The 11,576-nt window shown below is 41.3% G+C and overlaps 2 protein-coding genes across 7 annotated transcripts in view; one reads left to right on the forward strand and one right to left on the reverse strand.

Moving 5' to 3' along the window:
* Positions 1-11,527, forward strand: part of LOC116851836 (trichohyalin-like) — a 66,673-nt gene extending 55,146 nt beyond the window's left edge. For 3 of the 4 annotated variants that reach the window (XM_032831663.1, XM_032831665.1, XM_032831666.1), the window contains exon 6: positions 4-4,253. The gene's annotated coding sequence lies outside the window, so the exon portion shown is untranslated. Of the gene's footprint in view, positions 1-3; positions 4,254-11,512 lie in introns of those variants that run through there. The other variant, XM_032831664.1, reaches the window with a different exon arrangement.
* Positions 1-11,576, reverse strand: part of LOC116851837 — a 133,244-nt gene that overhangs the window by 95,882 nt on the left and 25,786 nt on the right. For all 3 annotated transcript variants that reach the window (XM_032831669.1, XM_032831667.1, XM_032831668.1), the window contains exon 2: positions 8,652-8,747. In XM_032831669.1, the coding sequence (XP_032687560.1) occupies positions 8,652-8,694 (43 nt within the window). In that variant the 5' untranslated portion in view covers positions 8,695-8,747. The remainder of the gene's footprint in view (positions 1-8,651; positions 8,748-11,576) is intronic.

Below are 11,576 nucleotides of genomic sequence, written 5' to 3' on the forward strand. Positions count from 1 at the left end.
GGGGAGAGAGAGAGAGAGAGAGAGAGAGAGAGAGAGAGAGAGGAAAGCGTGTATATATACGATAGATAGATAGATAGATAGATAAAACAGATCTTCTTCGTAGCCTTCGACACTGACGAAAGATCGCACAGAAAGTTTCGAGCTACTACGAATCAATTCGCGCGCGTGTTTGTGTGCATGTGACTTCTGCCTCGGCTCCGTACAAATATTTGTGCCGCTGGATGGGAGAGCTCGGTAAGCAGACTACGGATGTTTGCGGAACGAGCGATCTTGACACTGTTCCTCTAGCCGCGATATATCGACGGTAGTTTTTAATAAACTACAGAACCAAGGAGAAAATTATAGAAAAACATACGTGCCACGGAAATCCCTTTCACGGTGCGAAGGGATATTCCATGCAAGCTCATGGAAAGCATAGCAACACTCTTCTTCATATAACTTGAGCAAAAATTTCAAAAAATGATTGAATCAAGTTGAATACGCCACACAATTTGTATCTTGATGATACAAGTGGACGTGGCAAGATATCCCTGTAGACATTTACATCCAGCGACAGATTTATTTGTGATTTCTCGATTGAGCCGATCTCTCGTGCACGTCCCGAAGGAGAACAATTCGGGAACGCGTGCGCGCGCGAAAGGAGCAAAGGGCGAAGATTACGACTAACCGCAGACCAAATAAAATACACACGTCGAATTACCTTCGACGCGCCGAGTAACCATGTAATAACATCGTGTATCATGTAACAAGAAAATTATTTTACGTATATACGATAACGCATTGTGTATTTGGAGACAGTTAATCACACACACACACATACAAATATTTCTCTATAATAAAATCGCGACTAAAATAATATTTTTCTATCCGCTTATGTCTCAACGATAACGCGTACCATCAAATGCTTAGTACATAATTAATAATAGAACGTAAGAGATATTTAAAAGTATCAATTTTTTAAGTGTGTAGCAAGCAGTATTTGTCTCAAGTAATATCTCTCAGAGATCGATGACATGTTCCGTGGATCGATAATTTAGTAGTTACGGTTTGGTAGCCAATAATTCTGGCACAGCGTTGGGCATCAATTGACAAAAGTTTTCTGTGACTAAAACAATCAACAAATCAAAACGAATGTGTGTAATCACGAACAATTTGATCGATAGGTGAAATTAATAAGAAGAAATTACTATTCTATTCCTAGAAGAAAAAAATTTATATTAAGAACAAAACTTATAAATGAAAAACAAAGTTTCTCTAATTTCAAGAGTATTGTACTTGGAATATTTTTCTTTTGATTTTTATTGAAGAATCTTTGTGAAGCTATATAGGAGAGGATTTCAGTAAGATGTACAGGATTAAGTACGTGCTCGGAATTTGTACTTTTGTCTTAATGTCCAACACTGTTCTGGCATTGCCTCGCGTGTAGTTGTAGAAGAAAAGAAATGAACATGACATCACTCACGGAAATACGGCGCAACATGCGCGTAAATAGGCCGTGTCGAAGTGAGCGCACGTTTTAATTAATGTAAATGCTTCTTTTTGTACGTACGTAGCCGCGTCGATTTTCTCGCAGCTTTTATCATATGTGATATAGGAGGTAGGCTCTAATACACTGTAACGCGACGACGAATATTTATGTATGTAACGTACGCAGAGGGAGAGAAAGGAAGTGAGAGAAAGAGAGACAAGACGAGAGAGAAGGAGAGAAAGAAAGAGCAATAAAGTTATGCGGACTTGTATAACCCCAGAGAACACCTGTCCGCGTTTTCTCACCCCCGTGTAACGATCGAACTTCGTTACGGATGTAAAACCCTGATCAATTCTCGATAACTCGTCGTGACATTGACGCATCGATTCGGCGCGTTCTCACGCTCGCTCTCGTGCTTGCGCGTCACCGGAATTTTCCATTCGGAAAAGTTGTAATTTCTTCTGTATCCAGCCAAAACGTAAGTTTGTGTCGCAATGACGCGAAATGCTCGGGATTAAAAGTTAAAGCGTTAAAGTGTAACGAGCGTCCAACAAATTCTGCCGGGAAAATTCGATTCCGAATTTCTCGTCGAAGTGGCATCATGATCTTCCCCGCGATCATTTGCAACCTGTGCGCGAAAGTTTCGAAGAAGCCAGGCGCGCGTCTTCGTGAAGCGGAAAAGCGATTCCCCGTCGATAGCCCGCGCATTTGCGCGACAATCGCCGACAGCGTTCGGCGACAGCCAAACTTCCGGTCGTCGCGTCGCGTTTATCTGCGGCCCCGCGTCGCATCCTCTCTTTCTCGCGGGAGGTAGCGCGCATTTTTCGCTCTTATCCGCCGCGCGCGATAACGAGGACATTCAACGCTTAAGAGCTCTCGCAAACGTTCGCACGTCAGCCCAATCAGTCGTATTGTGTGACCGAAGTCGCCACCTCGCGTCTCGACACGCGGTAAGGCGAGAGCAAATAGTGGACTATTGACGCGGGCCAATCACTTTGCGTAATGCATCGCGTGTCGCGTATTCGGCTGTCACGGCGAGTTACCGCGACGAAATTGGAAACGTCACTTTCACATTCGGACGGCTGCTTGCCGAACAATCGGTCTCCCGCGATCGCTTTTGCCAAACGCGGAATTAAATCCGCTCGCGACGCGCAAACGTTTTAATATTATAATTTTTGCCACTCACGTTACTCTCTTAAAGTAAATCAATAAAAATGCTCCTGACTGAATCAATAAAAGGAGTATTTTACCGCTAATCAGCGAATATTCACCGATTTTCCGTGGAAACACTCTACTGCTTCATCTTATATCTCAATGATTTTGACTAGAGAAAGTAAGATTTCACCGCAAAATCTGTAATACAAAACCCCGAAAAATATAATCTTATTCTTAAAGGAGATTCTCTTATATGTGGCCTCAATAGAATTCTTCTAAACTAAGAAGAAAAATATTCTAAGTACAATATTTGCAAAGTTAGAATAATTTTAATCTGTAGATAAAATAACAAAGTTCCTCTTCATATAATGCATGAAAAATCAGGAAAATAATAAAAATCTTTAGTCAAAATCTCAAACGCAAAGGAGGTCAATAAGAACTGACAGTTTACGTTTAGAATAATTGCGTCTTTCATCTACAGTACAAATTTTGCTTTTAATAGAAATTTCTTCCAATAAAAGAATATTCTGCTTCGAGTAAACATATCCTCTTGATTGAAGAAGAAAAAGATTAGAATAATATCTAGTAGATTTCTGATTTAATAGTTTACTTCAATAGAAGAGAAATACTCTTTTGCTTAGAATATGGGATTACAAAACATAACACCTTATAACTAGAGTTCCTTTTTTCAAGCTAGGAACGTTTTCCTCTTGGAATCCTCTTGAGGCCATGTATAAGAGGATATCCGCTGAGGAAAAGATTATATTTTTCTAGGTGAATACAAATCCATTATACACTGTGCCAAATCCAACTTTCCGCGTTTGTAGCGATGAAATTAACGGCTTCCAGGCGATTTGCCTGCAATGTGTAATGTCTGTGTTTGTAAACTGCATCAACAATAGGTACAGTCGCTAGTGTCAACTGATCCTTCCAGCATGATTTTACTGATTGCTGTATTGTACGACTGAACCATCAGTTCTAAGTGCAACATTTCAGTGAAAAATGTACTGATTGTACTTTAGAGAGTATATCACCGTTTTTGTTCGACGACGCTTTTGTATAGCTGCACAGCGCGTGCTTTATATATCACGATGACATAGAGTTTCACGCGCCAATGACTGAATGGCCTTTCACACGCGGAAATACGGTTTGCTTGAATTTTAAGAGTCACGTCACGATCGAGACGGCAAACTAGCACTCGTCCGCGAATTATGCTAATTACGATGGCGCATCTAATCACTGAACAACGCGGTCAAGGCGGACCGGTATTATTTCTATTCTGAGTTTGTCCTTTCTTTCATTATATCTCCTTCATCAATATTCAAACTGTATGAAAAACAACGATTTATGCGATATCAATCGTTATGTAACATGACATATTAAGATTCAAGAACGTAAGTATAATGTCTAGGTATAGCTTCCGGAATGGAGCCGTGTCTTGAATCAGCGATATGCCGACGTTAAATCTAGAACGTAAGTATAATTATAATCAGCGCCTGTATTAGAAACCTAAACGGTTTCTAGTATATAATTTATACTGTGTTATATCTCTCTCCAATTATATTATACTTTAACAATTACATTATATTGTATTTAACAATCAATGAAATAGAATGAGGAACAAATTCCACTCGCGAGTCAATTCTTCATTAGTGACGTTGCCAATTCTCATGGATCTGTCATTCCTCAGTTTTTTTAGTGATAATCTTATCACTCGAGAGATATTGAAAATACAAAGATAAAAATCGACAAAAGAAAAAAGGAAGAGACGAGCTACTCGACAAATCGTCGTTGCGGCTCAAGGCTTAGCATAAATATTCACATAAGCGTTGTACGTATAATAAATAAAGATACAAAGTGTCATATCGTGAGGACGAATTGTCTTCACTTCGTCACGATGACATGTCAATGATACATGATATGCGAATCGTCTCTCTTGCGTAAGAAAGATTGAAATCTTGACGCGAGCCTTCTTCGCACGCACGCGTGAACCACACCGATAACAGACCGTCGACGAGATCGCTGTCGATGGCGTGCTGACGACAGGCGCATTCCACCAGAATCCCCGAGGCTATTGTCTTGCCAATGCGTCTGTCCCGATACTCATCCAGAATGCACTTTCTGTCCGCGCTATCTTCGTATTTTCGTGCGATTCGCCTGCCCTTTTCGCGCATCGAGTCTCGCCGCCTTATGCGGTGCATCGACAACATAATGCAATTCATAAAACTCGATCCTTCTTCTCGACGCGATTCGACGCGACTCGCCGCGTTCCCGTCGAAAGGACACCGTGCTCTCCTCGAAAGGATTCGGATATTTAATCTCTTAAATATAATTTCCGCGAAAAGAACACAAATACAATTACAGTTATACTGAGTAGAAAAATTTCCGCGAAAAAGACCGAGAGGGACTGACTGAGAGAGAGACTTAGAGAGAACCGAGAGGAGCTGAAAGCGAACATGACTGACCTGAGGGATGAAGAACGCCCGAGAGATACCGTTAGGAATCGTAGGAGACCGTAGGGAACCGAAAGACCGAGAGCTGAGCATTTCCCTTTTCTCTCAGTAACTTTCCCAAAATTTTGAAAGTAAATAAATAAATCCCGAATTTTCAAAAATCGGTCTTAGAAAATGGGGTGGAGCATGCGTATCTCGTTTATCGCCTAAAGCACAACACACGCCTTTTGCGTGAATATTCCTAGATGTTCTCAGTAACTTTATCAAAATTTTGAAAAAATTTACAACTTTCCAAAAATCGTTCTATGAAAGTTGGGAAAGTAGCAGGTTTACCTTCTCTAGCTAGTTGGTAACTAGGCTAGTTGCTGACTACATTTCGACTTATTTTCTACTTGGGACGTTTTGTTCATTCGATAAATTTTTTTATAGTCGTAAATCTAATGAAAAATGTATTTCAGAAAAATGTCAATTTAACCGCCTAAGATTATTATCGCGCGACGAGAAAGAGAAAAATACGAATTGAGTGACTTGAACGAACGTGTTTTATTCGTCGAAATAAGACTCACCGCGCGAGAAAGTCTTCTATTTTCTTTTTATTTCGCGACCTCGACTCCATCTTCTTGTCTCAACTTGGCGAGCAACGAGCGAGTGTGTTCCGTCGGTACGCTGCATCCGCGTGCAAATAGATAACTCGCGCGGTGCACTCCGGGGAAGCGTGCACCTGAAGTGACAAACGGTCGGCCGTGTATACGTAGCTACCTTTGTGTCGGCATGTTGCTTTTGTTGAATCGCTCGTATTGTCCCGCTAAAAGAGCTACCTAACGCGTCGAACGGTTTTCTTGGTCGACGTGTGCTCGCGATTGGAATGTCGGATTGCGCGTCGTTCGTAAAAGCGATCACAGTTAAATCGCTTCTTTTGTGTTCTAACGCTAAAGAACTGTCGAAAAAAATTATTATTTCGTGTCCCCTCAGTTAAAAAAAAAAAAAATTCGACGTATTTCCATGTGAATATTTCCGTGTTTGAGACATTAAAAATAAGGAGTGAACGAATGTGTGTGATTAAGGAATATAATTGTAAACCAAGTCCTCTTCTTAACTATGTAAGCTGAATATACTGAGTTAATTGTTATATGTACACGGGAAAAAAGATTTAATTCGATTAAACAAATGTCTGGGTGAAATATGAAAGAGCCAGAATTCCGATTGACTAATCGGATTCCAATCCAATTAAACTCTTCTTTTTGTGTAGTTAATCTGTTCAATTAGTTTGCCTAACATTTCCGGGCAAGATCGTACTAATGTTGCTTTAGCTGGGTCGTTTTGGGTCGCGTCGGTTTGGCTGTGGCACCGTTGCACTTGCGGATGCGAAGGGATGCATCACCGCCTGCGTCCTTTCCGCCCGTAGAATGCGAACGAAATCGAATAGCGAGCGGCGCCGGAAAGCGTTCCAGATTCTCTCGTATGTAAAACTGCGCGAAAATCCGCCATGCATCATCGTTCAGAAACGCTTGCAGTTGCGACTATTCGCGTGATTCGAGTATACTTCGGTGCTTCAGTGCTCCTGTTCTCACAATGTTCTCACATGTTCTCACAAGAGTGGTTTATGATAAAACATCTTCTTGTGACTGTCTGATCGTCGATTCATAATTAACTCATTTTTTGTCATCTCTATGTAAACTACTCGAGAGTTTTTTCCTTCCCTAATTATATGTATGCTCGGTTGCAGAACGGTTTACACACATTTTTTGACAATGGCAAAAATGCAGTGTTCTATGTTATCCAAATTGAGAGACACTTTTAACGTGTTTGCGCGGTAATTGATTCTGACAGGAGCCGAGTCGACAATGCACGATTTAAGTATTGATCCTTTATTATACTCTTCTCTAGATTGCATTCTAAAGCGTCCATTTTGAGAAAAATTATTTTGAAATTTTTTTTCCTTTCTTTATACATCATTTTTAGTGTGAAACGCTGCGACTTCATTGGGAAAAATGTATGCAAAAATGTTTGCCACCAAGCACATCTCACACCCTGTTAGATTTTCGTCCCTTACTTAATTAATTAAAAATCTCTAACAATCTCGCGATTAATTTCACGCGTGGCAATCAAAAGGACTGGACTGTATAATACCGAATTTGTCCCTGCGATTATATATACATACTGATTTTCCCTCGAGTTTTGCTTCGGAGAATCCTCTTAACGGACAGGTTACGCGCGCTCCGTGAAATCGGAGAATAAACAAGGCTGAAGTGGAAACGTGATTGCACCAAAATCCGGGATGCAACAATGCGCGCGAGTGTGTGCATAGCCGAGAGGGCAAGCACTCGGTGGTATCGAGCTATCCTACGAGTAGTCGCAAATACGCAACGAGCAAACAGCGACAGGCAACAGTGACGACGACATGGCAGTCGTCGTCGTCGTCGTCGTATCGAGGAAGTGGAAAATAAGGGTGGAAGCGCAAATACACACGATGCGGTCTCTCCCTCCGTCCCGTCACCCCTTTCGATTCAATTCCTTCACCGTACACACGCGCGCGCGCACACAAGGACACGCTACTCTTTCCCCGAGATAACGTCGATAACGTACGAGCTCCGATATTCGCGTATCGAAATTCCGATCGTTCAACGTCGCCTTCCAACGCCCGATCGACAGGCGAACGGGCGTTCTGGTCGTTCTGCGTGCGCAGTAGCGCGTTTCCGGTTCGCGAGCTTCCTTCGATAGCGATTTTAAGAGTGAACTGTGCGCGCGCGCGTCGGAAACAGCGATAGAGCGAGTGATTTTCGGCGGAAGAGCGAGAGAGTCGTCGCTTTTAAACGCGTCGCGCAAATCTCTCCCTCTCGCCTTTACGTCGCGGGAAATATGCTCGATACGCGGGAAATGCGTGCCGCGCGCAGGAAAAGTACACCCTGGTAATCTCTTCGGACGGTGATGTTAGTTTGAGAGACGCGGGAAATTGCGGCGCTTACACGACGCTGTATGGAGAGATAGTCGCGCTATCTCGGTTGGAATTTCCGTTTTAAAGTCGCGCGATTTACGGACCACGTGAGAGGATAATCGCGAAATATGCGAGCGTAATTGCGAAACTGGCGTAGCATGCCGGAGCGTGAAGCACGCAAGACTCAGAAACGGAAATTACGAGTCGAGGATTAACACCGGACGTGTAACGTACGAGAATAAAGAAATGCTACGCGCACGCGAATAACGAGGTCGTGTCGCACCCCGTCTCGGTTAAGCCTGACCCCATTTCGTACGTTTCTCCACGTGTTTTTGCCCGCTTTCGTTTCAACTTTGCGTCTCCGACGAGTACCGAAGTCTACGAGATATCTAACCGACGCGTTAACAATATCCCTGATAATGCGCGCGTCTTCCTCAACATGTCGAAATTTTCTCTCGGTGAAGACAGGTTTCCGTCGATATAATAATTTTTTCCTTATTACACGATAGATAATTCGACACATGCTTGTCAATGTGTAATGACAGCGAAGGTACTTGATCACTTCGGGGTATATCGCATACCACATGTTACTCTATTACGCATCTAAACTCTAAAAACTGTTGGAGTAAAGTACACTCACCATCGCTGCGATGCGCGATGCCTCTCTTGTCCCCCTTTCCCATATTTCCTTCTCCCGCTGTTCTCTAGGATAAGATGCTGCTTCTTGCACTCCCGCCTGAAATCCAGTTGCAAAATATTTCGTTACTACGCTAGATCACGCTAGGTTGAGTCGCCGTGTCCGCTCGTTCTTTCTCTGTATACGTAAAATGAATATATATGTACGAACTGCTATATATGTCCCGACTGCTCGTCGGTGGCGACGCTGTTCTTTTTATTTCTGCGTAAACACGGTCCCCATTGCGAATTGGTATATGAGCCCGTTGGCGAATGAGATAGTGCAGTATGAAATTGCGATTGTTTCGCGATAGCGAAAAAATAAAATTGCACGCGCTGGGTCGATTACGCTGCAGTTGTGTAAATTGTGGATAACACAAAGAGAAACCATTGGATGCATTTTATGTTGGAAAAGCGCGCGCGTAGAAATAATATTTACGCACTTTTATATATTTAATATAGTCGTATTTATTAAATTTTGTTTTATTAAAGCCGAGATACCGTTGTGTCTGATATAATTCGATCAAATTAAAAGATTGCTGTGCAGGTTTAAAATATTGACCGTTGCAGAGTGATGTTCAAACTAATTCATTTTTATTAAAACAGATATGTGTGTGCGTGTGCATGTGTCTTGATATCTTTCCTTCAAATATTTTCGCTATGAAGTAAAAATGAATGCAATTTGATAGACATCCTACTAGTCTGTCTATCAAATTATTCTAATGACATAGATAAAAACTATCATATCTCAGAACTTGATAAAATAGGACCAATAACATATTTATTTAAATTAAAGTTTTAGACTTTAATTCAAATACAAAATGCCGACGTATTTTTCGTACTTACATTATTACGCTACTTGATTCTTATTTTACAGAAGAACGATTTCACGTCCATCGGAAGCGCGATAATTTTCCCTTTCCAATGGTCCTTGTTTCAAGTCGCTACGATGTCTATAAGTGGAGTTATAGACGATTATATTGATCAACGTTTTCGATCGGCCGGCGTTATCGCTGTGGATAAATCGTGACGCGACGCGTGAATGGAATGCGGAGCGCGACTTTCTCTGGGCCAGTGTTGCTGACGGAAAAAAAACTTTACTACCAGAAAAATGTACCAGATTTCGTCAAATATCTTCATGAATCTTTGAGCTAAAACCAATGAGAGAGAAATTCTAGTTGTTCAAAGATTCGGTTTCGTGAAAATTTCTAAGCCCTGAAAGAATGAAATTTTTTTTAATAATTCCAGCGTTCCGACTGGAGTTCTGGATAGCACCACAAGAGTCACCACGAAAGACGTGTCAAAATGTACCAAATCTATAATAATTTTTAATGCATTTATTCAAGATTAGCATGAAAGATTATATTATTTTATTTTTTGCATGCGAAAATGAGCAAAATAAATAGAATAACACTAGAACCAATCGACAATCTAGTATTCTTCTAGTTACTTTACATATTCATTAGAAGATGAATACACGCTAAGGGAAAAGACTTCTAACTGACCACCTGGGCTGCGTTCCAAAACTCTATTTAACGGATAGCATTTAATTGACCAATTAGACTAAAGATAACTAAGATTTCTTTGTCATGATTGGTTAATTGAATGTTACTCTACACGCCGAGTAGGATTTTGGAACGCAGATCTGGTAAAGCAAAAAGTACCAAATGTATCAAGACTGGCCTTATTTGTACCAATTTTATGCATTGTAGTACCAACGTACCAATTGTGAAGAAAAAATACCAAATCTGGTACAAATGTACCAATTCTGGCAACCCCGGGCGGTCACCTGTGCCGGCATGCTACCTCCACTCCGCGGCTCAGTGCCGCAGAGTCGTCCCGCTCGCTCGCTTACTACAGCAGCGCGGTCGTTCACCTCATTTTAAAAGCAAATGCGCCGGCGCGAGAACGAATTCCAGTGTCGCACAATTTCGAGCCCAAACCTAAACCTCGATACTGCAGCTTTAATTCGTCTATAACTCACGATTAAATTAACGTAGAGCGACATGTAAACGTAGAGCGACATATAAAAAGAAATTTCTTTACGCATCTATGTCTCCCTTTTACTGTCAATTTAAAGGATAATTTTGAAAGAGAAATTTTTCTTTAATTTTATAAGTTGTATTTGCATATACATACACACGAGTGTTGAGTATATATTATGTCAGACATTCTGACATTTCTATGGTCAATAAAAAAAAAATATACAACAGAAACAAAAAATATTATGAATAGAGACAAAAAAATTTGTTGTTTTATATATCCATTAATTATACAGGGTGTCTGGGTTTAGGTACACACACAGACAGAGATTGTCAAATTGATCGCATTATAATTCTATTAGAAAGACATTATGAGTAACTATCATAAGTTGAACGTGAATAATTCGTTTCCTGCGAAATATTTTTATTCTTATAATTCAAAATATAGGTATTTATTCAGACAGGTGCCGCCGTTTCACGCGATCTTAGGGTGCGACGATACACCGGCGGCCCGAAGGGAGCCATTTAGCCGTCTGCTATAGGGGAGAGAGCCAATAATGTCGCATTCCACGGAATGAAGATTTATCGCGCGTCATCAAACGTGTTCAATTTCCTTACGAATTTCTCCCACCAAGGATTTGCCCGAAGGATTTGCTGCACTTTGTCATGAACGCGGCTCAAAAAATATGTCGTCCTCCGCGCGACAGAAATTAACAATACATTTCACGTGTATCAGAATGAAAGAGAAATTGAAGGAAGTGTTGTGAATCAGTGATCATAAGTTATACTTATTCCACGTCTTGCCGCTTCGCTCTGGGAGGAGAGGAGGAGAATGGACGTAGCGGAGAGAGAGAGAGAGAGAGAGAGAGAGAGAGAGAGAGAGAGAGAGAGAGAGAGAGAGAGAGAGA

The sequence above is a fragment of the Odontomachus brunneus genome, unplaced genomic scaffold (assembly GCF_010583005.1).
Source record: "Odontomachus brunneus isolate Ranch 3 - 2012 unplaced genomic scaffold, Obru_v1 Obru_scaffold_193, whole genome shotgun sequence".
NCBI lineage: Eukaryota > Metazoa > Arthropoda > Insecta > Hymenoptera > Formicidae > Odontomachus > Odontomachus brunneus.